At 40.0% G+C, this 25,075-nt stretch overlaps 1 protein-coding gene across 1 annotated transcript; it reads right to left on the reverse strand.

The window, feature by feature from the left end:
• Positions 1-872: 872 nt before the first annotated feature.
• On the reverse strand, positions 873-22,299 carry IL1R1 (interleukin 1 receptor type 1; the record flags this gene model as incomplete). Its single annotated transcript, XM_080711812.1, has 10 exons — positions 22,239-22,299; positions 12,619-12,853; positions 12,323-12,512; positions 11,170-11,338; positions 9,067-9,132; positions 6,447-6,564; positions 5,585-5,736; positions 3,323-3,466; positions 2,035-2,202; positions 873-1,291 (listed from the first exon to the last, which is right to left on the reverse strand). Exons 1-10 carry the CDS (start codon positions 22,294-22,296, stop codon positions 873-875), a joined length of 1,719 nt encoding a protein of 572 aa, XP_080567938.1. The 5' UTR covers positions 22,297-22,299.
• Positions 22,300-25,075: the final 2,776 nt, after the last annotated feature.

Raw genomic sequence — 25,075 nt, forward strand, 5'->3', positions numbered from 1 at the left:
CTGGAGAAAAAAATGCAAGAAGGAATTCTAGTCGGAGAAGGAGAGGTCCATGAGTGAATTAAGACACAGAAGAATAAAGAAGATGGAGATATGTCATTCCAGAGAAGCAAACATTAATGGGTAGAAGGGACAGATCCATCCTGGCTAGGGTTGCTTTTAAAAATATTTCTATTTTGTAGAAAGCAAAGGTGCTCTTGCAACCTTGAGATCCTGGAGAATCATCTTTTCCTTTGAATGACTTTTTAAGACCTATCAAATAAAACTTGGTCTTTGGAAACTGACTGCTGGCTGGGGATGAGCATGGAAAATGCCAGCCGATAGAAAGTTCTCCAAGGATACGTGTACCTTACTCTTTGAGGAGTTGGCCACACTCTACCTGCAGTGCTGCCCAAGAGGGCCACTCCAGGCCCAGTGACCCTGCAGTATTTTCAGAGATGGCCACAGCCCTGCCCCGCCATCAGGCTTGAGACAACTTAATAAACTGTCTATAGATGATGGTGACTATTTTCTTCTTCCTTCCTTCCTTCTTTCCTTCCTTCCTTTCTTCCTTCTTTCTCTAAAGAAAAAGCTGCTTCTTCTTTTTCTTCTTCCTCTTCCTCTTCCTCCTCCTCCTCATCTTCTAGTTCCTGACTCCATGTCTTTTCCCAGCAGTTCAGTTAGAGAGGCCATCTGTGTCCTTTGTAAAGACCTTTCCAAGCCCTCTGCTATTGTTACCATGTCCTGCTCCCTTAACAATGTTATTCCAGGTGATATCAGGGGCAAGGGACGATCCAGGTACTTTTAACTGCTGTACAAGTCAGCAGGAGGCTCAGCCCAGCCTGCCACGCTACAGAGAGAGGCACCAAAAACACTCTTGGCCAAGCTTCTCTGAGCTACCCAAGAGGCAGGCGAACCTCCCTCTGCAGCTTCTCCTTAGAGGCTGACACGGTGGCCAGAGACAGTAACTGCTGTTTGGATGAAGGTGACCGCCGCTGGACTGGCATGTGGTACCGGACGTTTTTCCAGAACCTGGTCTTTGTACACTGAGGTCCCTCTGTTAAATCCCCTGACCAGCGGATGGTCCCGTGTTTCCGTTTAATGAATTTAATGGATTCTGGCATTTTCTCATAGTCTTGGATTTTCTCCAGCTCCAGCAGGACAACTTTAATTCCTTCTTGAATGAGAGCATTATACATGACTATTTGCTCTTCGGAAGAATGGCCCAGCCAGCTGAAGCCTGATATGTCTCTCACTAAAATGACAATCAGTCTTCTGCTTTTCTTTATGTTCTCATTAGTGATCTCAATAATGTCTGAAAAACATGAATCCCAACGTAGCAAGTCAGATCACAATTTTATAATCATTCTCTTTGGAACTAAACCCCACAAGGTTCTTTCTGCTCCCTCCCCTATAAACCCTAGTGCTTTTTTATTGACTTACTTAAGATTAAAGGACTTCCTCATTTTATAAGTGAGCTAAAGAAATTTTATAAGTGACCTAAAAAGTTAAATATTCCACTTAGAACTCAGGCAAAATTTTTTATAAACCTTTTGTAAGTTTGTTTGATCTATACCACTCCTATTTGATCGTTGTTTTAGTTTTTGTGTAAATCTTGGGTCTAACTCATCATTGTCTTCCAAAACAACTGATCTAACAAGCAGTGGGAGAGATCGGTAAATTGCATTTAATTAATGTGAAAAACATCAGTATGCACCTTTTTAAAATATCAGATATTAGCCGGGTGTGGTGGCACACACTTGTAATCCCAGCACTCGGGAGGCTGAGACGGGAGGATCACACAGGTTCGAACCCAGCCTCAGCTACTTAGTGAGGCTCTCGGCAACTTAGTGAGACCTTGTTTCCAAATAAAGTATAAAATAGGTCTGGGAGGTTACCCTGTAGGTAGAAAAAAAAAAAAAAACACCTGGGTTCCACCCTCAGTACCACACCAAAAAAATCAGATATTAAAATGCCACAGTCCTCTAGACATATCTCAAACTTAGCAACTAGTTTCACAATATGCTTTGTACTACATCTTCTGCATGCTATACATACCTTCCCCAACACAGTCATCCCTGCCATTAATGAAGAGCTGGTATCCAAATTGCTTTTCCAAGACCTCAGGCAAGACTTTAAACACAAAAACGTCTAAGTTGGAGGTGGACCCTTCCCCAAAGGTCTTTGGATATAGTATATATGCATCATAAATCTTTCCATCTGGAGCTAAAGGGAAAAATGTAATGAATTTAGAGTCAAAGGAATAATAAGAGAGGCGATAAAGTCAGTTTCACATCTTGCATTTCACAATGAACCCTTTGTATTTTTTTGTGTGATGGATGGCATGATAAAAGCAGCAATATCCAAACTCTATTTTCTTTTTTTTTTTTTTTTGCGGGTCTGGAGATGGAACCCATAGACATTTGACCTCTGAGCTATACCCCCTGCTCTGTTTTTTATTCTTTATTTTGAAACAGGGTCTCACTAAATTGTGGAGGATCTCACTAAGTGGCTGAGGCTTTCCACGAACTGCAATCCTCTGGTCTCAGCCTCCCAAATGCTGGGATTACAAGCATGTGCCACCACGCCTGGCTCAAAGTCTATTTTTTTTTTAAGTTTCTGAAAGCCAACATTTATATTTCTTTTTTTTTTTTTTGGTGCATTGTTGTCATACACCTTAATGGGATAAAAGATGGTGGAGACACACATGCACACATCCCCCAATTAGCCCTTACCCAATCCCCACCCCAATCCCTCCCCATCCCTCCTACCCATGCTTGGTAAAGTTTTCTTCTCCTACAAGTTTTATATGTATTGTGGTTTACTAAAAAGTTCTTCTTACACCGCATTTCATGACTTGTATGCTCAGTATGAAAATATCCTTATCTCTTTGATTTTATCTTTGTCCCCAAATATCTCAGCTCTTCCCTTTGTAATATTATTGTAATGAGGGGTAAAGTTTTAACAAACAAGAGAGTGAGTCTCCCTGATGTTTAAAAATGTAGTCATTTCTTTCATCTGTGGATTGTGCAGTGATTTATGTCCTACACAGCACAGAGAGCACACCTCCAGCAGTAGCTTCTAAGTAACTGAATCTATAGATTGATGCTCTGAACATCTATTTATCCTGCCACTATGAATGCTAAAGAAATCATCTAGACACCAGTGGCATTTAGTCTAGTCAATTATGAAATTATAATTATGCATAGAAATAATTAGTATTCTGATATATGCCACCAATAATTTCAAACCTTCGGTAAAAAAAAAAACCTTCTGTCATCTTCTATGTCTCCTAATTAACCCCTTTCTCCACTGATAAAATATTGCATAAGATGAAAAATTATACCTTTTGGGGGGAGAAAATCAGAACAGGAATCCCTGAACCAAAGCACAATGTCAACCTTGAAGACTTTATAAATGAAAACGGAGCAGGTAATTATAAATGTCAATGTGACAAAAATCCCAATCATGTGCTTCTGGAAATCAGGAACTACAGAAGAAAAGAGGAGAAAAGCTATTAGACTGAAAGGTAATAAAAACTTTGAGCATGGCAAATAGAACATTTTCATTATTCAAAAAAATTGGGGAGATTGGGTTTGCAATCTGAAAGTATTAACTCATTTGCTGTTATCACTAATAATGAAATTTCTAGTAAGTTTCCACCTAAATAGCATAACATACAATAATAGAAATTATTAACTAAAGACCATAGAATAGAGTATTCCATAGTATAACAAAGAGAAGTCAAAATCAGCAGTCAGTCAGAAAAATCCAAAACATGGAGGAAAGAAAAGAAAGGAGGTTTAGGTAATCTTTCACATTTCCACTTTCTCCTAGCCTTTCTTCCCAATTATTCTTGTAATGATTGCAGAAGATATGGGTGCAGCAAGGAGACCGGAGGTTAAGAGGGAGGAGACTGAAGAAAATGCCAATTAAAAAGAGAAAAGAAGCCGGGCATGGTGGTGCAGCGCACGCTTGTAATCCCCACGCTTGGAAGGCCTAGACAGGAGGATCAGGCTTAAGAGACCCTGTTTCCAAATAACAAAGTATAAAAATAGGTCTGGGCATGTAGCCCGGAGGTAGAAGGGTTTCCACGAACCCCAGTACAATAAAGAGAGAGAGAGAGAGAGAGAGAGAGAGAGAGAGAGAGAAGAGAAGAGAAGAGGAGAGGAGAGGAGAGGAGAGGAGAGGAGAGGAGAGGAGAGGAGAGGAGAGGAGAGGAGAGGAGAGGAGAGGAGAGGGAAGAGAGGGAAGAGAGGGAAAGGAGAAGGAGAAGGAGAAGAAGAAGAAGAAGAAGAAGAAGAAGAAGAAGAAGAAGAAGAAGAGAAGGAGGAGGAGGAGGAGGAGGAGGAGGAGGAGGAGGAGGAGGAGGAGGAGGAGGAAGGAGAAGAAATGTTCTAAATGTCAGGGTGCATTGTAGGCATCCAGAAAAGACAACCTGAAAACTTTATTATCTTACTTTTCCAACTTAAAACCTTGATCCATCTGGAATTGCTTTTGGCATGAAGTAGAAATCAAGAGACACCATTTTCCAGACTAGTGTCCAATTAGCCTGATGAATAATTCACATTAATGCCTTTATTACTGGATACTCTACAGAAGATCTTCTTTATACAAGATCATGATATCAATAATTCAAATCCTCCATCTTTATCATTCTTATTTAAGACTATATTGGATATCTTTGCTCATTTGCATTTCCATATGGCTTTATAATACAGCTCTGTTTACACATTTACCTACAATAGGTCCATGTGAACACACACTCATATTTATATAAATGTTGCTGATATTTTGTTTGTTTCGCGGTGTTGGGGATAGAACCTAGGGCCTTGTGTGTGCTAGGCAAGCACTCTATGCTGAGCTACATTCCCAGAGCCTGCTGCTGAAATTATTTTGAATCTGAATTTATTTTGAATCTGAAATTATTTTGAATCTGACTAAAGTTATTTTGAATCTACAAATTCATTTGGAAAGAACTGACATAATTATAATATTGAGTTTTTCAATCCATGAACATTGTATATCCTTCCATTTATCTAGGTCTTTTCTGATGTATCTCATTAATGTTTTTTAATTGTTTTACAGAGTACTTGAACAGCTTTTGCCAGATTTGTTCTTAAGTTATTGATAATATTTTGATAAAGGTTATTTCTTTATATTTGAATATCATTAGTATTTAAATATACATAGAAATTCTACTAACTGCATCCATTTAGGCAAAGAACTGGGTTAAGAGCCAGCAGCAGGAAAGAAAAGCTTCTTATAAGAATAGATAGTTCAACTTAGAAGTGAAAGATAATTAAAAGTTCCCCAGATGAAGAGAAGGTAAAAAAAGCTCCATGCAGAGAGCCCTGAGAAATCTAAACGTTATGGGGATTTCTTTCTTTTCTTCTTCTTCTTCTTATCCTAGGGATTGAACCAGAACATTTTACCTCCGATCTACAACCCCAGCCTCACTCATTTTTAATTTTAATTTTTACTTTGAAATAGAGTCTCACTACGTTACTGAGACTGGCCTCAAAATTGCAACAGGTCATGAAATCTCATAACAGCAAAACAATAATAACAAAAGACAGCATTTGAAATACATAAGTTTGTTGTTTACCTGGATGAATTAATTGTATATGTGCTGCGTATAAACCAGATGTACTCTTGACAAAACAGATAAATGGATATAGATAAAACTGACTTTGGACTTCTGAAATATTAAGCATTGTGAGGTGTGTATTCTTTCTTTTGGCCGAAGGATTTAGCACACTATTCAAAAGAAAAAATAGTTGTGTAAGTAAACCGCATCAGCTACAAATAAGACATGCATACCTGGTTTATAATATAAATTGCAGCTAAAATAATCATTGACCTCATTCACAGGCAACAATCACACTGGCAACACTGTTATGAGATTGGATAGCCCCCAAATCATTGTTAGTAACAGACTCAGAAGCAAAGTTATCAAGCTAAAACTATTAGTTTCCAAGAGGAAAAAAATATAGATACAAGCATTTTGATTTCTATGAAGCACAGAGAAACATGTATTAACCAAGAATAGTTCGGAGCAGATGACCCCCCAAAACAAAAAAATTCCAGATGATGAAGTCAGTAGGAACTTTTAAATCAAGTGCCTGATTCTTGACCCCATTTAATGAGTCTTTTCTAAACGTCTTAAAAAACACGAAGATTAACTTAGAATAACTACTTCATTGGAATGTTGCAACATGCACAGATGAATTTAAGAGAAAGGTTTCTAAGTGGTCTGGAATTTGTACCACAATAACATTTATTTTTTTTTTACCTTAAATGTACAAGATCTTGCAAATCTTATTTAGCCTACTTAGGAACACTTAAAATGGGCAGTGAAAGATTAGAAATAATAAACTGGCAACTAGTCCTCGCTACCAGATTCAACTGTCAAGGTTATATAAAAATACGACGTTGAATTTAATATCAAAATGGAGTGGCGTACTTACAATTCATAGTCTTCCACCAGTAAGGGATCGTCAGAATCAATGAACGACCCATTCCACATCCAGTACACAACATCAGTGATGTAGCCGGTGACATTACAGACCAATTGTACCGTGGACCCTGCAAAGCAATGATTTTTAATCAAATTACTTCATTGAATCCTAATATCGCTGCATTAAGAAAAGGATACAGAATAAAATCTTATAGAAAAGCACAAAGAAAGAGGAAACCTGCCCTTAAACCTATTACCCAGGGTTAACCAGTATTAGTAACTTTATGTACCCCGTTCCTTATCTTCTTTGTGCACAGATAAGATTTTGGAGATGAGATCTCATTGTCTAGTACTTTGAAATTACTGTGGATTGGGAATTTTGGTTTTCACTGCAGGTATACATCACAGTAAGATTCCATAAGGTAAAAAAAAAAAACTCATATATATGCACACAGCTCTTGATGTATTTCTCTCCACATCCGACCCTGCTTCCTACTCTTCCCCACACACACACACATTAGGGAAGTTGATAGCAATCCCTTCAGATGCTGCTAAGTGGAGGCAGGTGTTTTTAAAGCCAAACCTCTTCTCTCAAGTGAGGTTGAACCAACCTACGGTGCTCTCCAGCAACATGTGCAAACACTATTTTCCACCAAATCTCCAAGGAATGAGTGGTATTGGTTATCCATTACCAATTGAGAGAAGAAAATAATCCACTTAAATTTCCACCTTTCTTTCTTCCTCGCCTGACAGTTTTTAACATCAATTTGCATTTTTACCATTTTATTACAATTAACTTACATCTAGCCGGGCATGGTGGCGCACGTTTGTAATCCCCACGCTTGGGAGGCTGAGACAGGAGGATCGCACAGGTTCGAAGCCAGCCTCAGCTACTTAGTGAGGCTCTCAGCAACTTAGTGAGGCCCTGTTTCCAAATAAAATAGAAAAAAGGTCTGGCAGTATAGCCTGGAGGTAGAAAGCCTCTGCCACCCCCAGTGCCACCAAAAAAAAAAAAGAATTAACTTATATCTATAAATAAATTTTCACTTATAGCTTCTAGTTTTTCATATAAGAAAAGCATGCGTATCTATATTACAATTTTCTTTAAATTTGTGTTTCTTAAAATTATTTTCATTTTGCCCCATTTGGAGCCTTTTTAAACTTCTTTTTTTCTTAATTGTTTTCTTCACCATAAATTTTAAGTGTCTCTCTCTCTCTCTCTCTCTCTCTCTCTCTCTCTCTCTCTCTCTCTCTCTCTCTCACTCCCACATATATATGGTGGTGGTGCTGCTGAGGATCAAACCCAAGACCTCCTGTATGCCAGGCAAGACCTCTGTCACTGAACTACAATGCAGCCCTTCTCTCTAAAATTTCAGTCCTACAGATATAGAGTACATCTATTGATGTAGTGTTTTTTTTATATCCCCTGCCCCCAAAACCAATTTTCTTCCTATTGGAAATCTCCCTTGAGGATGCATGTCTATCTTGGTTTTTCCTGAGATTTATATTTGGGGGGGATTTTATTCCTTCTTTGTAATTCTTACACATCTGTTAAAAGATTTTGCTGATATCCTATAGACATATCTAAAACACTTACTGTTACAAATGGAATTTTTTCACTATATTTTCCAGCTGGCTATCACTAAGTAAATCTAGTATTTTAAAGCATTCCTTTTTACAATATCTGTCTAATCAATAAAATATGAATTCTAATCTTTCCCAATAATTCTCCTGGGATTTGCAAAAAGTAGTTAGATAATCTGAAAATAATATAGCCATGTGTGGCTAATCTATTGGGGGGGTTTGTTTTCATTTGGTACTGGGGGGGTAAACTCAGGGATTTCTACCTCCAAGCTACACCCCTAGCCCCATTTTATTTTATCTTATTTTTTGTGGTACTGGGGATCGAAGTCAGGGTCATTCTACCTCCATGGTACACGGCCCTTTTTATTTTTTTATTTGAAAATTGTCTCAATAAATTGCTTTGAACCTGCAATCTTCCTGTCTCAGCCTCCCAAGTCCTGGGATTACAGATATGTGCCACCACACTGACTTCTTTTTTTATTTTTTATTGAAATAAAAAATGACCATTGACTTAGAAAAGTGTTTTTCTAGAATAACTAATGTGTGTGTGTGGTTGTGTGTGTGTGTTTCTTACTGGAGATTAAACCCAGGGTCTCTCTACCTCTGAGCTATACCCCCAGCCCTTTTTATTTGTATTCTGAAACAGGGTCTTTCTAAGTCATCAGGCACAGATCTTAAACCTGTCACCCTTTGGTCTCTGCCTCCCGAATACTGAGGTTACAGGTGTGTGCCACCATGCCCAGCTAATAACTACCATCTTTTTGACCTGTAGTCTTACACTTCTGCCTAAAATCTTAGCTCTGATGATAAGAACCTCTGTGCAGGTCAAATAAATAGCAGCATTTCTCATTTTTAGACAGTATGATTATTGTTTTTGGCTAGTATCTCCATAGGAAAACTGGTGGTGGGCAAATCAAATCTGGCTAGATCTTTGCCCTGAAAGGCAAAAAAAAACCCAAAAATATAGAACATGTTAAAATGTAATTGGTGCACCTTAAATCGTGAGTTCCAAAATAACCATTTCAGCATAGCTGAGGGAGACTCACCTGGTTCCACCTCCATTGTATTGTTCAGTGGACTCACAATCACAGGTCTCTCGGGCTTGATTTCCTCTGCAAGAAAAACACCCACAGTGCCTCTAAGTCTCTGATAAGATAGAATCACACATAACAGCAACAGTTGGTGAAATAATACTAAATGGCACCTGGCCAGGAGGCCCTGCGAGTGCTTGAAGAATCTGTAGCAGGTGGGAGGAGGTGAGGGGAGAAGCAAGAAAACCAAAAGAGAGGCCAGCAAGCCGCCAACATCCATGACGAGGCTGGACCTTCCCATTCCTGGGATGTGGTGCTACCCAAAACACACGCATCCCCAGGACCGTGGCGTCAGACAGTGCCTCTCAGAGGAAATCAGGAAAGGCAGGAGGCTGGGGAAGGTACCTCCTTGCAGAAAACTAGTCAGTGCTAGACCTGCTTATGTTTAATAACATTGGAAATGGCCCAGCAGCAAAACAGGGATAGTTATCTATGAATGCAAAGAAATTAGGCACAGTTTAGTCAAACAGGCAGCAAAGTGTCAAGAGCCCCAAAAATTAATCTAAGTCTTCTCTCTAGGAAGGCCAGTTTGAAGGATTGATCCATGACCAAGAAGAAATTATTAGAAAGTATGAAATTGAATGCACAGCATTCCACCACAGTCAAATAAACTCCACAAGGATAGGAGACTTTTGTTTTTTTTAATCTATACATGGAGCTGTGTCTGGCTCAGAGTAGAGGCTCAATAAATGTTTTTGAGTCCAAGAGTGAATATAAAAGCACTGATCAGCTTTGAGATGGGCCTGAGGGAGAAACAAATTTTTTCCTCACTGGAGTAAAACATATCATTTCTAAAAAGAGGATCAGAACAGGAGACACTATATAAAACATAGTTAATTTATTTTAAAAATTTTCCAGGGAGGCCGGACGTGGTGGCGCACGCTTGTAATCCCCACGCTTGGGAGGCGGAGACAGGAGGATCGCACAGGTTTGAAGCCAGCCTTGCTGGCTTAAGAGACCCTGTTTCCAAATAAAAATATAAAAAATAGGTGTCTGGGAGTGTAGCCCGGAGGTAGAAGGGTTTCCAGGAACCCCAGTACCACCAAAAAAAAAAAAATTTTTTCTAGGGAGAAAATGTGTCATAGGAGGAACTGTAGATGAAGAAGGAGAAACCACAGATGAGCAAATAAGGCGACTTAACTGAGGGGGATGGGGGGAGGGGAAAATTCTCTAATGAACATGATTCACAAACATATCAAAGTCAATCACTAAGTCAAACTTGAAAAGAAGGGAGGGGGTAGGGAGAGGGAGGGGCTAAATGAGTGATGTGTGTGTATGCCTCTACCATCTTGCACTCCATTAAGATGTATGACTACAACACACCAATAAAAACTAATAAAAATAAATTAATTTTAAAAAATTTTGGTGGTACTGGGGTTCCTGGAAAACCTTCTACCTCCGGGCTACACTCCCAGACCTATTTTATATTTTTTTAATTTGGAAACAGGGTCTCTTAAGCCAGAGAGGCTGGCTTTGAACCTGCTCGATTCTCCTGTCTCCACCTCCCAAGTGCGGGGATTACAAGCGTGCGCCACCATGCCCAGCTTAATAAAAAAATGTTTTAAATAAATAAAATTACAATTTCTCAGTGCCCAATTCTCCCTTGAGCTCTGCCTCCTGGTTTGGTTGCTGTGTCTCAAGAAAGACAGGAATAGAGCTACACAAGGACCAGAGACAGGCTGCTGAACACTCAAAAACATGGCTGTGATATAAAGACCCCAGAAAATTAGGATTCACCAATGCTCATGGGACCAACACAAGGAATTAATTTTCATTGAATAAAATTAATCTTTGAACAATAATTGAAGGAAGGAAGGAAGGAAGGAAGGAGTTAGTTCACCAAGTCTCTGCTTCAATAGCATTGACACTCAAGAGGGAATGGAAAACTTTCCATCCTATCCAGTAAGGAAAAAGTACACTAAAACTGTGGGACCTTGGAGGAGCCAAGAAGCTTCTCCAGGGTTGTCTCTCCACCCACGATGACAAGAACTTTAGAGCCATGCTCTCAGGGCCTTTCCAGACCTGAACTCCCAGGGACGGGATGGAGTCGTGACTCACCTAGAGTAATAAACCGTATTACCCGGGTAACATGATACTGCTTTCCTAAGTACGTGTAGTATGCGTGACAAGTGTAGTTCCCTCTGTGGTTTTCAGTCACATTCACTATGACGAGTGTATTTGTTACTCCAGAGAACCGTATGTTGTCGAGAGGGAGAGGTTTGCAATCCTATAGAAAGAGAAAAGGGAGGCATTGAAGTCCATGAATAACTTTCCCCAAATCTACTTGCAAAATTTGGGGGAGGGAGTAAATTATATTTCCACGACATTATATATTTATGCCCAAAGCCTTGTGGCATGAAAGCAAGTAGGGATGGATTTATTTCGCAAGAAAAACATGTTTGAGGACAGAATGTTAGCATTGTACCTTCTTAGCAATACTATACTTTACTTCTTCACAGATATTATTTATTTGGTACTTTCTAACTTCTAAGACATGATTCCTGGTTAAATTCCACCAGATTAAGTAAAAGAAAGGTAAAAAAAAAAAAAACCATAGCAACTACCAAGGTACTTGAGCTTCACTTCAGTTTTTTTTTGTTGTTGTTGTTGTTTTATTTTGTTTTGCTGATGGTGGTGGTAGTGTGTGTGTGTGTGTGTGTGTGTGTGTGTGTGTGTGTGTGTTACAGGGACATTCTACCTCCAAGCAACACCCCCAGCTCTTTTTTTTAGTTTTTATTTTGAAACAGGATCACACTAAATTGCTAAGGGTCTCACTAAGTTGATAAGGCTGGCCTCGAACTAGCAATCTTCCTGTCTCAGTCTCCCAAAGACAAGGATTACAGGCATGTGCCACCAAGCCCGCCTGCACTCAGTTTTTAAATATAACACAAAATAATATGTGTCATAATAAGCAGTTACCTCTTAACCGCCTTAAATGTATAATCAGTCTTCTCCTTAAACATGTTTTATTTCTATAATTACATTCCTCAACTATATTATATTAAATTAAAACAAGTAATTTATTTAACCTTCAAATTAAATGCAGTCTTACAATTATTTTAGATTCTTATTAAGTTTCACCACTAAAGAGGAAATAATCAAATTGGGGAAAAAAAAAAAAAAACCTGTTTTCAGATTTATTCTATTGCCCAACACAGAAAACTATTTCATTGGCTAGAGAAGTAAAATAAGATATTTAAAACAAAATTACCTTATACCATTCTACTTTCGGTAACTTGTTATTTTCATCTCTAAAAAATTCCATATAAGGGCACACAAGTTTCCCATCTCCTGCAATGCGTAACTTCTGTGTAAATAGAGTTTCTGCGTTATAACACAAGTTAGGCTCATTCTCCACAAACTTCACAACCATTTTGATTTTCAGGCAGTAAGTTGCATTTCTAAAATAAACAGAATGAGAGAAATGAAGCATGATTAATTTTTTTGTTGTTCTTAACTATGGTAGGTATTTGAAAGACGTGTGTAACATATTAATGTCTTTCTCACCTTACTGCACAGTAGTAAGGCCCTGAATCCTCTACCTCAGCAGGGACAAACCAAAGGTTCTCTTTATACTGATGAATCCTGGATTTTTGTTCCATAGACACAGGAGTCTTGCTGTCATTTTTATACCAAATTATGGAGCCTATCTTATCACTTGGGTTAAGAGGACAGCCACGGACTTCAAGTTCGTTTGCAGATGAAACTACAATGACTGGTTCAACACGCCCCTCACATTCATCTTTGAAAGGGAGAAAGGGAAAGCAGTTTCCATTAAAATTTTCCAATGTTTCTTAATGTAATAAATACAAATAAAGACACCGATTATTAAACTCATCGATTGTTCTTTATCTAAAAGCTTTATAGCCTGTGATTAAAAACATCATCACAGAGTCTGGAACATTTATTTGAATGATAAAAACCATTTTCCAAGTAAAGTCCTGGCAAAACAAAGCTCAAGAACATTTTTGGTAGCATAAAACTACCCAACATCTAACACATTAAAATCTACAATAACTAGCATCCATAAAAATTTAGGAGGCATGCAAAGAAGCAGCAACATATGGCCCATTATGAGGAAGGGGGAAAACAACCAAAATGGACCCAAAATGACACAGAGGAGAGACTTCATAGACAACAATATTAAGATAGTTGTTCCGTTTGTCCGCGATGCCAGGGGTAAGATACACCATGTTGAATCAAGACATAAAAATATTTTTAAAAATAATTCTAGAGAGTCAGGCATAGTGGTGCACACTTGTAATCCCAGTGCTTGGGAGGCTGAGACAGGAGGATCGCAGTTCGCAGCCAGCCTCAGCTACTTAGTGAGGCCCTCTACAACTCAGTGAGACCGTTTCAAAATAGAGAATAAAAAATAGGGCTAGGGGTATAGCTCAGAGGTAGAATGCCCCTGGGTTCCTTCCCCAGTATCACAAAATAACAATAACAATAATAATGATAATGATAATATTAATTCTAGAGATAAAATTATAAATTGAATTTTAAAAAAAATAATCTGGATGATACAAATAGCAGATCTGACATTGCAGAGGGGTGGGTGTGGTGGGGAAAGATTAGTAAACTTGAAGACATCACACTAGAAACTCTCCAAAATGAAGCAGAGAGAGATAAACAACGGAACAGAGCAGATGGGCACTGGTTAACTTAGGACAGTCTCAGTATGTATGAGATGGACTGATGGAAAAGAGAAGAAAACGAGGAAACAGAAAAAACAAATTGAAGAAATACAGGCTGAAATTTGTCAAGATGTGAGAAAAATAATGTCCCACAGACCCCCAAATCATAAGTCCCAAGCAAAGGAAACATAAAGAAAGCTTCACCAAACACCTAATAACCAAATTACAAAAACCAGTGACAGTGAGAACATCTTTTAAGAAGCCAGAGGAAAAGAGGGCATCATTGTAATAGAGAAAACACAGACAAATACGACACAGCCTTCTTTCCAGAAGCAATATAAGCCAAGGAGATTGAAAGAAGTATTCTTAGGCCAGGCGTGGTGGCGCACACTTGTAATCCCCGCGCTTGGGAGGCGAGACAGAAGGATCACGCAAGTCGCGCTGGCTTAAGAGACCCTGTTTCCAAAAAAAGAAAAAGAAAAAAGTATTCTTAGAGTGCTGAAGGAATAAAAGGGGAAAGAGAGACTTTCTACCTCTAAGCTATACCCCTACCCAATTAATTAATCTACTTATTAATTTATTTACCTTAACCTGAATTTAATTTAATTTAACCCAGAATGCTATATCCAGTGAAAATGCTTTTCAAAATTAAAAATAAGACGGGCATGGTGGCGCACACTTGTAATCCCAGCATTCGAGAGGCTGAGACCAGAGGATCTCGGTTCAAGGACAGCCTCGGCTACTTAGTGAGGCTCTTCGCAACTTAGTGAGACCCTGTTTCAAAATAAAGAATAAAAAAATAGGGCAGGGGGTGTAGCTTGGAGGTCGAATGCCCCTGGGTTCCATCCCCAGACCCGCAAAAATAAATAAATAAATAAATAAATAAAAATAAATGTAGTTTTCAGACTTATGAAAACTGTAAGGAAGTAATCACCAGTAGATCAGTGCTTTGAGAAATATACAAAGAAGTCCTTCAGAAAGAAGGAAAATGTTATCAAATAAAAACCAGTCTAGCCGGGCGTGGTGGCGCACGCTTGTAATCCCCGCGCTTGGGAGGCGGAGACAGGAGGATCACGCAGGTTCGAAGCCAGCCGCGTGGGCTGGCTTAGGAGACCCTGTTTCCAAATAAAAATGTAAAAATAGGTCTGGGAGTGTAGCCCGGAGGTAGAAGGGCTTCCAGGAACCCCAGTACCACCAAAAAAAAAAAAAAGTTTATCTTATTACTTAAGTCTTTTTAAAAAGAACTGAATGCTTAAAGCAAAAGTAATATGGTGTGAAGTTTACACCACATAAAGGAGTTAGATATATAAAAACTATAAGTACATGTACATGTACTTATATATAAGTACTTTATATAAATGTAAAATTGCATAGTATCACTTGAGAGTAAAAATGATAACTTAGAATAGGGATATTGGAGGGGACACCACCAAGTGGTATTTGCATTCATGTCCCTATCAATTTTAGCTTCATTTGATGTTAAACTACAATGTGCCAATAAATTATATTGTTAAAAGACAGATATTTAATCTCTAGACAAGTCATTTTTAAAACATACAAAAATCAGAATTAATAAGCCAATAAAGATGATAAAATTAACCATAAAAACTCTTCCTTAATGTACAGTACAGTGAAAAACGAGAATAAATATGGATAACAGAAAGAAAATCAGCAAAAACCTAGAATAAAATCCAAATATACTAATAATCACATTAAAATTTTAAACAGTCTGAGCCGGGCATGGTGGCGCATGCTTGTAATCCCTGCGCTTGGGAGGTGGAGACAGGAGGATCGCGCAGGTTTGAAGCCAGACGCGCTGGCTTAGGAGACCATGTTTCCAAATTTAAAAAAATATAAAAATGGGTAGAAGGGTTTCCAGGAACTCCAGTACCACCAAAAAATAAATAAAAAATTTTAACAGTCTGAATTCCCCAATTGAAAGAGAGACATAATCAGACTGGATAAAGAAAAAGCCAACTATACGATGCCCAACATCTACACCTAACACTCACACATACGGTCTACATACGAGGACACAAATAGACTAAAAATGAAAGAGAAAAATTATGCCACGTTAACACCAAGCAATAGAAAGCTTGACTAATTTTCCTGATTTATTCATTTCACAATGAGCACATATACCAAAACATCACATTATATACCACAAGCATATGCAATTATTATTAAATAACCCTATTTTTAACTACGATATGAGGGGAAGCAGTCAACAATACTCTCTCCAGCAGTGCTAACTAAATTACAAAGAGATGATGGCTGTGTACAGAAATGAAACTAACACTCTTCTGAATAGCCCATGAGTCAAAGAAGAAGAAATCAAAAGTAAGATTAGAAAGTGTTTCTGCCTGCACCTGATGACTCGCGGGCCACTGAACAAACTCTGGAAGGATGCCCACACCAGTTATCCTGTTGAAGGAGGGACCTAATCGCTCCCGAGTCCTCCATCAGCTGTGAGTAACATCAGTGCCTGCCGGGTGACTGCCAAGGCTTTAAGAACCACCCTGGATCCTCGTGACATGGACAAGTTTATTGTGGATGGGTAAGACAAGTCAACAATCTCCAGTGATGGGGCCACAATGCTGACACCTCTTCCATTCTGCAGCAAAGACTCTAGTGGATGCTGCCCAAACCCCAGGATGCTGAGGCTGGTGATGGTGCTGCCTCAGAGTTTCTGCAGCAGATGGAATCATAGGTAGAAGAAGGTTTGTACCCCCAGATCATCATCAGCGCTTTCTGCACAGTCCCTCAGTTGTCAGATAACAGGAGTAAAGAGACTGCTGTTACTGTAAAGAAGCAAGATAAAGTAAAACTGAGAAAGTTGCCGGAGAAAGGCCATGCAAGACACATCTGCAGTCCAAGCTGATTCCCCAGCAGAGAGCCTTCTTCACCAGGATGATGTCTGATGTTTCCACGATGTGCAATGATTCACTGCAGTTTGAAATGATTGAAATCCAGAAGGTCCAGGGTAGTTTTCTGGAGGAGTCTCAGCTGGTGAGTTGTGTTGAGTTTAAGAAGGCTTTCTCTTGTGCTGAGATACCATAACCACGTGATTGCCTTCTTAGATATTAGGCTTTAGCTCAAAGCTGAGAAAGATAGTGCTGAAATCAGCGTCTACATGATAGAGGATTACCAGGCAATTGCTGACATCAAGTAAAACATTCTCTAGGATAAATAAGACAGGAGCCATCGTTTTTGTCCAAACATGATTTTTGTTTTGGACATGATGTTTGTTTTGGACAAACACCATTTTGTCCAAAATCCCCTTTGGGAATGTGGCCACACAATATTTTGCTGATAGGAACATGCGGTGTGCTGGCCCCACGGAAGGATCTAGATAGAACAGTCATGGCCTGAGGAGGCACAATCCAGACCAGTGTCGATGCTGTCAACACATGAGCTGGGATCCTGCCAGGTGTTTGAAGAGACCCAGACTGGAGGCGAGAGGTTTAATTCTTCACTGGGTGCCCCATGGCCAAGACTTGTACCTCCATCTTCTGCAGTAGTGTCAAGCAGTTGATGGAGGAGGAGACAGAGTGGATCTTACACGACACCGTTATGTCACCATTATGACCTTGATGGTCAGAAGGACCATCAAGAATGATTCAGCAGTGAGGCTATTACGATAGAGCTCTCCAAGTCCCTGTGTGATTACACAGGACTATTCCAGGAAAGTAACAGTTGCTGATTGGGGCCTAAGAGATTATCTGCCAAGGTGCTGAAGATTATCCCACACTAGCTGTGTGACAATGCTGGCTTTTGATGCCACAAACACCCTCAACAAGCTGTAGCTTGGCATGCCCAAAGAGGCACGTGGTATGGCACGGACATCAACAGGGAAGATGTTGCAGATACTTCCAGGCCCTCATAGCCAGCCATGGTGCAGATCATGCCCTAACAGCAGCCTCGGAGGCGGTGGGCCTTATCCTGTCTGTATACGGGGCCTTCAAGGATCTCCAGTCCACCTCGGATGCACCTCCAGCAGCTGGCCAGGCTGAGGCTGAGGCTGCCTTCTGTGAGCGCTCCCCCTACCCATCACACTGGCTGCGGGGATGTCACCCTCCCCAGCTCGGTTAAATAGTACAATGAGGAAGCAGTAGTGACTGGTCCTCTCTGCTCCCTGGAGGTTATTTCAATAAGACTTAAGATTTAGAAAAGTGTTTTTGCTAAATGATATGGAAACACACCACGGCAAAACCGGTGCCATTCAGTGGAAGTAGCATTTAGAGAGAAATTGATAGCACTGATTGCCCAGATAGGAAATGAAAAATAATAAATAAAAGATCTCAACTTGATGACTTTATCTTCCCCCCTAACAAACTAGAAAAAAAAACTGATCCAAGTAGGTGGTGAGCAGATCATCTGTGTCTGAGACTCAATTTATAACGGTGACTGAGTGAGGATAAAGAAGCTAATGCCACTGGAAGAGTTTTTTTCTGTCTTATTTTAAATTACATATCCAAGAGAAGTGGTAAGCTGCATTGCACGAGGCCAGAGGAAGAAGAACCAGGTTTAGTTAGAGGCAGAGGCAGGAGAGAGGGGAAAGTGAGGCCAAAGTCCTTCTTTGGGTTTCCATGGAAAAGCCAAGACAAGGTAAGCCGTTTAGGGTTGGTCAATACCAATCGTTTCAGCAGATTTCTGCCATAGGTGCTATCTCTAGTTGCCAGGTACCTGGCCCTGGGCTGATTTATGACAGTGGCAATATTGGCTTAGTGTGTAAGAGCTGGGTAAAGAGGCGCATGGCACAGCCCTGGATCATCAAGTCTTCACATGAAAAAACATGCTTCAGGAAAACCTTCTACACCCCAGGAAGCTAGCCCTGGGAGTGACTGTCTCTTCCCAAGTATGAAAACTCTCCCCAAATCTCAAAACATCATTAGATGTTTACTATTACACAGAAAATTTTAAAAACTCATAATCGATACAGTAATTAAGAAGTAAGCAGAAATTGTAAACAATCTATATCAGAGAAGAAATCAGCTAAATATAATGCAGAAGAACAACAGAGAAAAATTAAAGATCAGACACAGGACTTTCACAAAATCAGTAAAATTGATAAATCTCTAGCCAGACTAATCAAGGCAAGAAAAAAGAGGTGACTCTTAAGAAGGTAAAAGGGGACATTATGAAGAATCCTTTTACCAGTAAAATTAACAACATAAGTAGACAAAATTTTTGGAAGACAGAGAATATTATAACTCCATCCAGAAGAAATAGTTTGAATTTCCCTGTATCCATTAAAGAAAGTGAACTTGCAGTTAAAACATTCCAACAAAAAAATATTCCAGGTCCAGATGGCTTCACTGGTATAGCCTACCAAGCATTTATCAAAGAAATAATACCTCAGTTTTTTGTTGTTGTTGTTGTTTTTGTGGTACCGGGGTTCCTGGAGGCCCTTCTACCTCCGGGCTACACTCCCAGACCTATTTTTACATTTTTCTTTGGAAACAGGGTCTCCTAAGCCAGCGCACGTGGCTGGTTTTGAACCTGCGCGATCCTCCTGTCTCTGCCTCCCAAGCGCGGGGATTACAAGCGTGCACCACCACGCCCGGCCATAATACCTCAGTTTTACATAAACCTCTAGATAATTGAAGTGGCAATAATACTTTCAAATTCACTCTATGAGGTCAGAATTATTTTGATACCAAAACCAAAGAAAGACATTATGGGAAAATAAAACCACAAAACAGTCTTCATCATGAGCACAGATGCAATATTTCTTTAAAATATTTCAGCAAATTAACTCCTAAAATATGTAAAAAAGGAGAACACATTAAACTATTCCTAGCTTTCTCCATCCAGCCATGAAAACCAGGGGCTTTTCATACACAGTAGCTATGAAAACAAGCAGATGTGGAAGGACAGCCCATGTTTAGAAGTCCTCAAATGCCCCATTCCCAGAACATCACCACTCTTTGACCTAACTGGAAGTTCCTGGAAATTGCACTCACACAATGGTTTTGTTATTGACCTGATTCAGAGCTCATAGGAAAAGTCCTATCCCCAGGTTGTTTGTTAAACAAACTCAGGGTTAACTGTTTAATATGAGAGCAGCCTGTGGATGAAATACAAGGTGGGACAAATAAGATTCATAACCCATTAGGGGCTTTAGAAAACTCTGAAATATTCCTGGGGAATAAAGAAGAGTACATGCATGCGAAGTCATTTGCATGCCCAGTAAAGAGCAGAAAAGGCATGAATCTCTCGCATCTTAACAACTCTTGAGTTCATACAGAAGTAGGAAGTGAAGGCTAAGGCAGAGGTGTAAACAGCCGAATTATTTAAGGCATGGACCAAACACATAGAAACCCTTGGCAAATGGTGGAAAGCTTATTGGGCCAGAGAATTTAAGAAAATCTATGCTCAATCATTATATAATCATTAAATTAAAGAAGCAATGACTTCAGTGACCATACACTTTAGGAAATACAGACCTTACAAGATTATCCCAGGAAAACCATTACACAGATGAACAGAAGAAGCAGCAGCAACAACAATTTAAAAGATCAGCGATAACAATAAATCTTAGGTGTGTATAGAAAAGAAATGTGATTTCTAGATTTAAACATTAAACTATCTAAAATGTTCAATTTTCAAATATCATAAAACATACAAAGAAACAGGGAAATATGGCTCATACGCAGTGGTAAAGTGCTGACAACACAAATTATTCCAGAGGAGTCCAGATGTTAGTCTTACTAATCTAAAGATTTTAATGCAGCTATTTCTTGCTCAATTCAGCTTGTGATAGATGTCTCATATTCAGGACTTTAGGACATAACTGGTTAAAATATGTCCACACTCCTGGAAGGAATCATGTCTAAGGAATTAAAATATATATATATATATATATATATACATATATATATATATATATGTATATATATATATATATATATATATATATAAAACAGCGTCTCACCAACTAGGGAATATCAAGAAAAAGACAGAAACCATCAAAGAAAACTCAGTAGAAATTCTGGAGTGAGAAGACCTAAAAGTAAAGCACTAACAGGTCTCAACAAAAGATATAAGCTGTTGGAAGAAAGAATTGGGTACTCACTTATATAAAGAATCAGGGAAGCTAAACAGAGCCTCAGAGACCTGAAGGTTTCATGGAGCATACCACATACATATAATGGAAGTCCAAAAAAAAGAAGAAAGAAAGAAAAGGTCAGTAAAAAACATATGAAGAAATAATGTCCCAGTAGCTTCTTTTTTTTTTTTTTTTTTTTTTTTTTGGTGGTACTGGGGTTCCTGGAAGCCCTTCTACCTCCGGGCTACACTCCCAGACCTATTTTATATTTTTGAAACAGGGTCTCTTATGCCAGCGTGGCTGGCTTCGAACCTGCGCGATCCTCCTGTCTCCGCCTCCCAAGCGCGGGGATGACAAGAGTGAGCCACCATGCCCAGCCTTCCCAGTAGCTTCTTAATATGTATCTCCATTTCTGTCTTTGTCTCTGCAGGATCTATTAGAGCCTGCTAAAATGTGTATCAGATCACCTCTCTGGTTTTGAACAAAGAATCCTAGTCTTCCTATCGTAAACTACAAGATCCTTAGAAAAGCCTCACACATCTACCATTTTCCCTGTTACAAAACCTCAGCCCTTAGGATTTCTCTGTCACCACATTCCAGTCTAAACTTTTGGTTCCTGGAAAGTACTCCTAATTCTGGGGCCTTTGTACATGCTGCCCAGAATATTTTTGCCCCATTGATCTGATATTCATATAGTTTCCTGTTTCTTCTCCTTTGGGTTGAACTCAAAAGTCAGCCTCTCACTGAGGACTTTTCTGATCACATTACCCCCAAATTTAATCTTTTTTCAATACCAATCCCCAAACTGTATACCCTCCCTATATGTATCCCTATATAACACAATATATATTTACTTATCTAATGTATTGTCTGTCTACCCCACAGGGATATAAGCCTCCTGCAGATAGATACTTCCACCTACATTCTATACTGCTATTTCTCCACACCTGGTATGTGGCACTTGGGAGGGTCCCAATAGATCTGTAGTTAGAGATGGAGAAGAAAAAATAAGAAATAGAAAGGGAAAACAAATGTCTATCTTTTGAAGGTTTCTAGATGTGGGGTTCATGAAGGCTGCATAACCCCTTCTTCAAAGAAAGTCTGGATTACCGTCGTACACCCTTCAATAGACAACAAAGTTGGAAGAGGCCAGCAGTGGGCACTGGAGACCCACACTTCAGCCCTGGTTCCACAACTAGCCACTTGATCCTGGGTTCTCCACCTTACTGAGCCTCAGTTTCCCAAATCACAAGTGACGGAAGGAGAGGTGGAGGTTCTGAAAGTAACTTCCAACTACCCAGTTCTGTGACCAGAAGATTCTGTGTCCTGGAGAGTCCACAGGGGGAAAAAAATGACTCATTTTGGGAAGATATTTAATGTATTCTAAATCATAGCTTTTTTTTTAACAGACACAATACCACAAAAAATGTTGAGCTTACCAGCCTCCAAAGAAGTCAGTAGAACTATGAAACAAGCAATTCTGAGTAACACTTTCATATTCTCCTGGAGAAAAGGAAGAATGATAGACAAGAACATTACAATTAAAACAAATCTCTCAGTACGCCTACACCCACCTGTCCCGCCCTCACCCCCAAGTCTTATTGATGAACAAGTCTTCCTACATCATTGGTAGAATTATTTGGGCGCTCCTGGTTAGAAAATGGGATGAGGGGAGGTGAAAACTTTCAACAGAACTGAAAACAAATTCAACAACTTAAGATTTAAAAAAACTTTCATCAGGCCGGGCGTGGTGGCACACGCCTGTAATCCCCCACTTGGGAGGCGGAGACAGGAGGATCGCGCTGGTTTGAAGCCAGCCTCGCTGGCTAAAGAGGCCCTGTTTCCAAATAAAAATATTTTTTAAAAAATAGGTCTGGGAGTGTAGCCCAGAGGTAGAAGGGTTTCCAGGAACCCCAGCACCACCAAAAAAAAAAAGAAAAAAAAAATTCCATCACCTGTCCCAATATATATATTTCTAGTATTATATCCCACTTAAACCCTCCCCCAAAAAATATACTCTGCATCCAAAGTAGAGAACAGTTGAATCTCCAGAACCATGGGTTACACAAGGACACATCTGCAGAGTCAACCAATTTCAGATGTAAAATATTTCTCCAAAAAATGCATCTGTACTGAACTATCATTATCCTCTGAACAATATACTATAGCAACTATTTACGTGGTATTTACACTGTCTTGGGCATTATCAGAAATCTAGAGGGTTTTTTAGGTTTATGAGAGTAGGTGCGTAGATTATATGGAAATACTACATGACTTTATATGAGACTTGAGCACCCATGCATTTTAATATCTATGAGAGTTCTGGAATCAATCCCTGTGGATTCTAAGAATCAACTGTATTCAAATCCCCTACACCAGCTTGCCTCTGCTCGTGAGGGCTCGTTCCCCACCTGGCATATACCCTGCTGCCAGGACCCACTTGAAAAAGTGTCCCCATACTTCTATAATCCAAGGTCCTAAATTGTTTATACAAATAATATAGTTACATAGAACAGCGCTGGAAAAAAATTACAATAATATATTAAAATTGGATTGGTCCTTGTGGTTGGGTGGGTTTCTTCTTCTCTGGGGATTTTTATACTTTCCAAAAAGCCTATAAATGACCGTGTGCAAATCTTTTCACAAAGGAAAAAAGAAAAAAAAAACAACTTTACAGCCTCTCCCAATGGTTTCAAAGACCACACCTACACAATATCAGCTCCAGCATATTGGCCAGGAATTGGAATACGTGTGTGTGTGTGTGTGTGTGTGTGTGTGTGTGTGTGTGTGTGTTTCTGTGTGTGTGTTTATGGTGGTTATGGGGAATTAAACCCAGAGACATCTAACTTTGAACTATACCATCAGCCCTTTTTATTATTTATTTTGAAACAAGTTCTTACTGGGTTGCTGAGAGTGCTGCTAAATTGCTGAGGCTGTCCTTGAACCTGTGATCCTCCTGTCTCGGCCTCCCAAGTACTAGGATACAGGCTTGGGCCACCACACCTGGCACGTGCTACATTTTAAACTGAGATCTGGGCAGTTTATTATTTTAATTACATAAGGCTTTGTCCACAAACTTGGCAGGAAGTATAATCAGATTAGGGATTTGCCTAAGATTGAAAGCCAGGATGAAGAATACCCTCGTTTACAAAATAAAGTCGGGAAAGCAATATAAAATAAATGTGAAAGGCAAAAATAATCTCAAACACTCAGATTTGCCTACCTTTTTAAACCTCAAGCCCAAATGAATTTAATGTTCTTTATCTCTCACAATATTCCTGTCTTCTGCTCCTGAATGAGACCTGACAGTGACCTGCAGTAAATTCTAGGCTCGCATCTCCAGCAACCTTTGGCACAAAATCACCCAGGGGCCCATGAGTAACTCAAACCAACAGGCTCTGAAAACTCAACTCATTCTTGTCCCACCAAACTTATATCCCCCGGTGTTCTCTTCCTCCGTGACAGGCACAGCTCTCAAATTATTAAGCATGCATCCAAAAGAGAGCAGGAGCCAGGCGTGGTGGCGCATGCGTGTCATCCCAGCATTCGGGAGGCTGAGACCGGAGGATCGCGGTTCGCGGACAGCCTCGGCTACTCAGTGAGGCCCTCGCAACTCAGTGAGACCCGGTTTCAAAATAAAGAATAAAAAATTGGGCAGGGGGAGTAGCTCGGAGGTCAAATGCCTCTGGGTTCCATCCCCAAACCCAGAGAGAGAGAGAGAGAGAGAGAGAGAGAGAGAGAGAGAGAGAGAGAGAGAGAGAGAAGGAATTGATGATCCTAAGGCTGCCACCAGCCCCAGCCACTCTCCCTGCAAGCCCTGGCAGCCCATCTCCTTCGGTCAGCAAGCCCACCTGGTCACTGATGGTCACCATTGGTGCCCCTGTAGCTCAAGTGATCTCTAGCCCCTGCCTATATTCATTAGGACGACAGGCTCCTTGTAGTTATTCTGCCTATGTATTTGCATCCTCCAATAAGTCCAGAGAGCCCGTCATCTATCAGCCCAAATGATCTACTCAAAACATCTTCACTGGCTCCCAAGTGTGCTCAGAAGTGATCCAAGCTTCTCAGCCAATCATGACCTCCCTCTACAAATACCACCACCACCACCACTGCCCCAGCAGACCCAGCCCTCATCCCTCAACTCCCCACGAGCCTTGGCCATCAATATTCCCTCTGCCCCTCACCAGGCTCCTGTTTACTCCATCAGGTCTCGGCCTTGGGAGCCTTCCAGACCCTGTCTGGCTTCCTCCTCTGGGCCTCCCAGCGACCTGTGCCC

The sequence above is a fragment of the Muscardinus avellanarius genome (genome assembly GCF_963383645.1).
Source record: "Muscardinus avellanarius genome assembly, chromosome: 15".
In the NCBI taxonomy this organism is placed as follows: Eukaryota; Metazoa; Chordata; class Mammalia; order Rodentia; family Gliridae; genus Muscardinus; species Muscardinus avellanarius.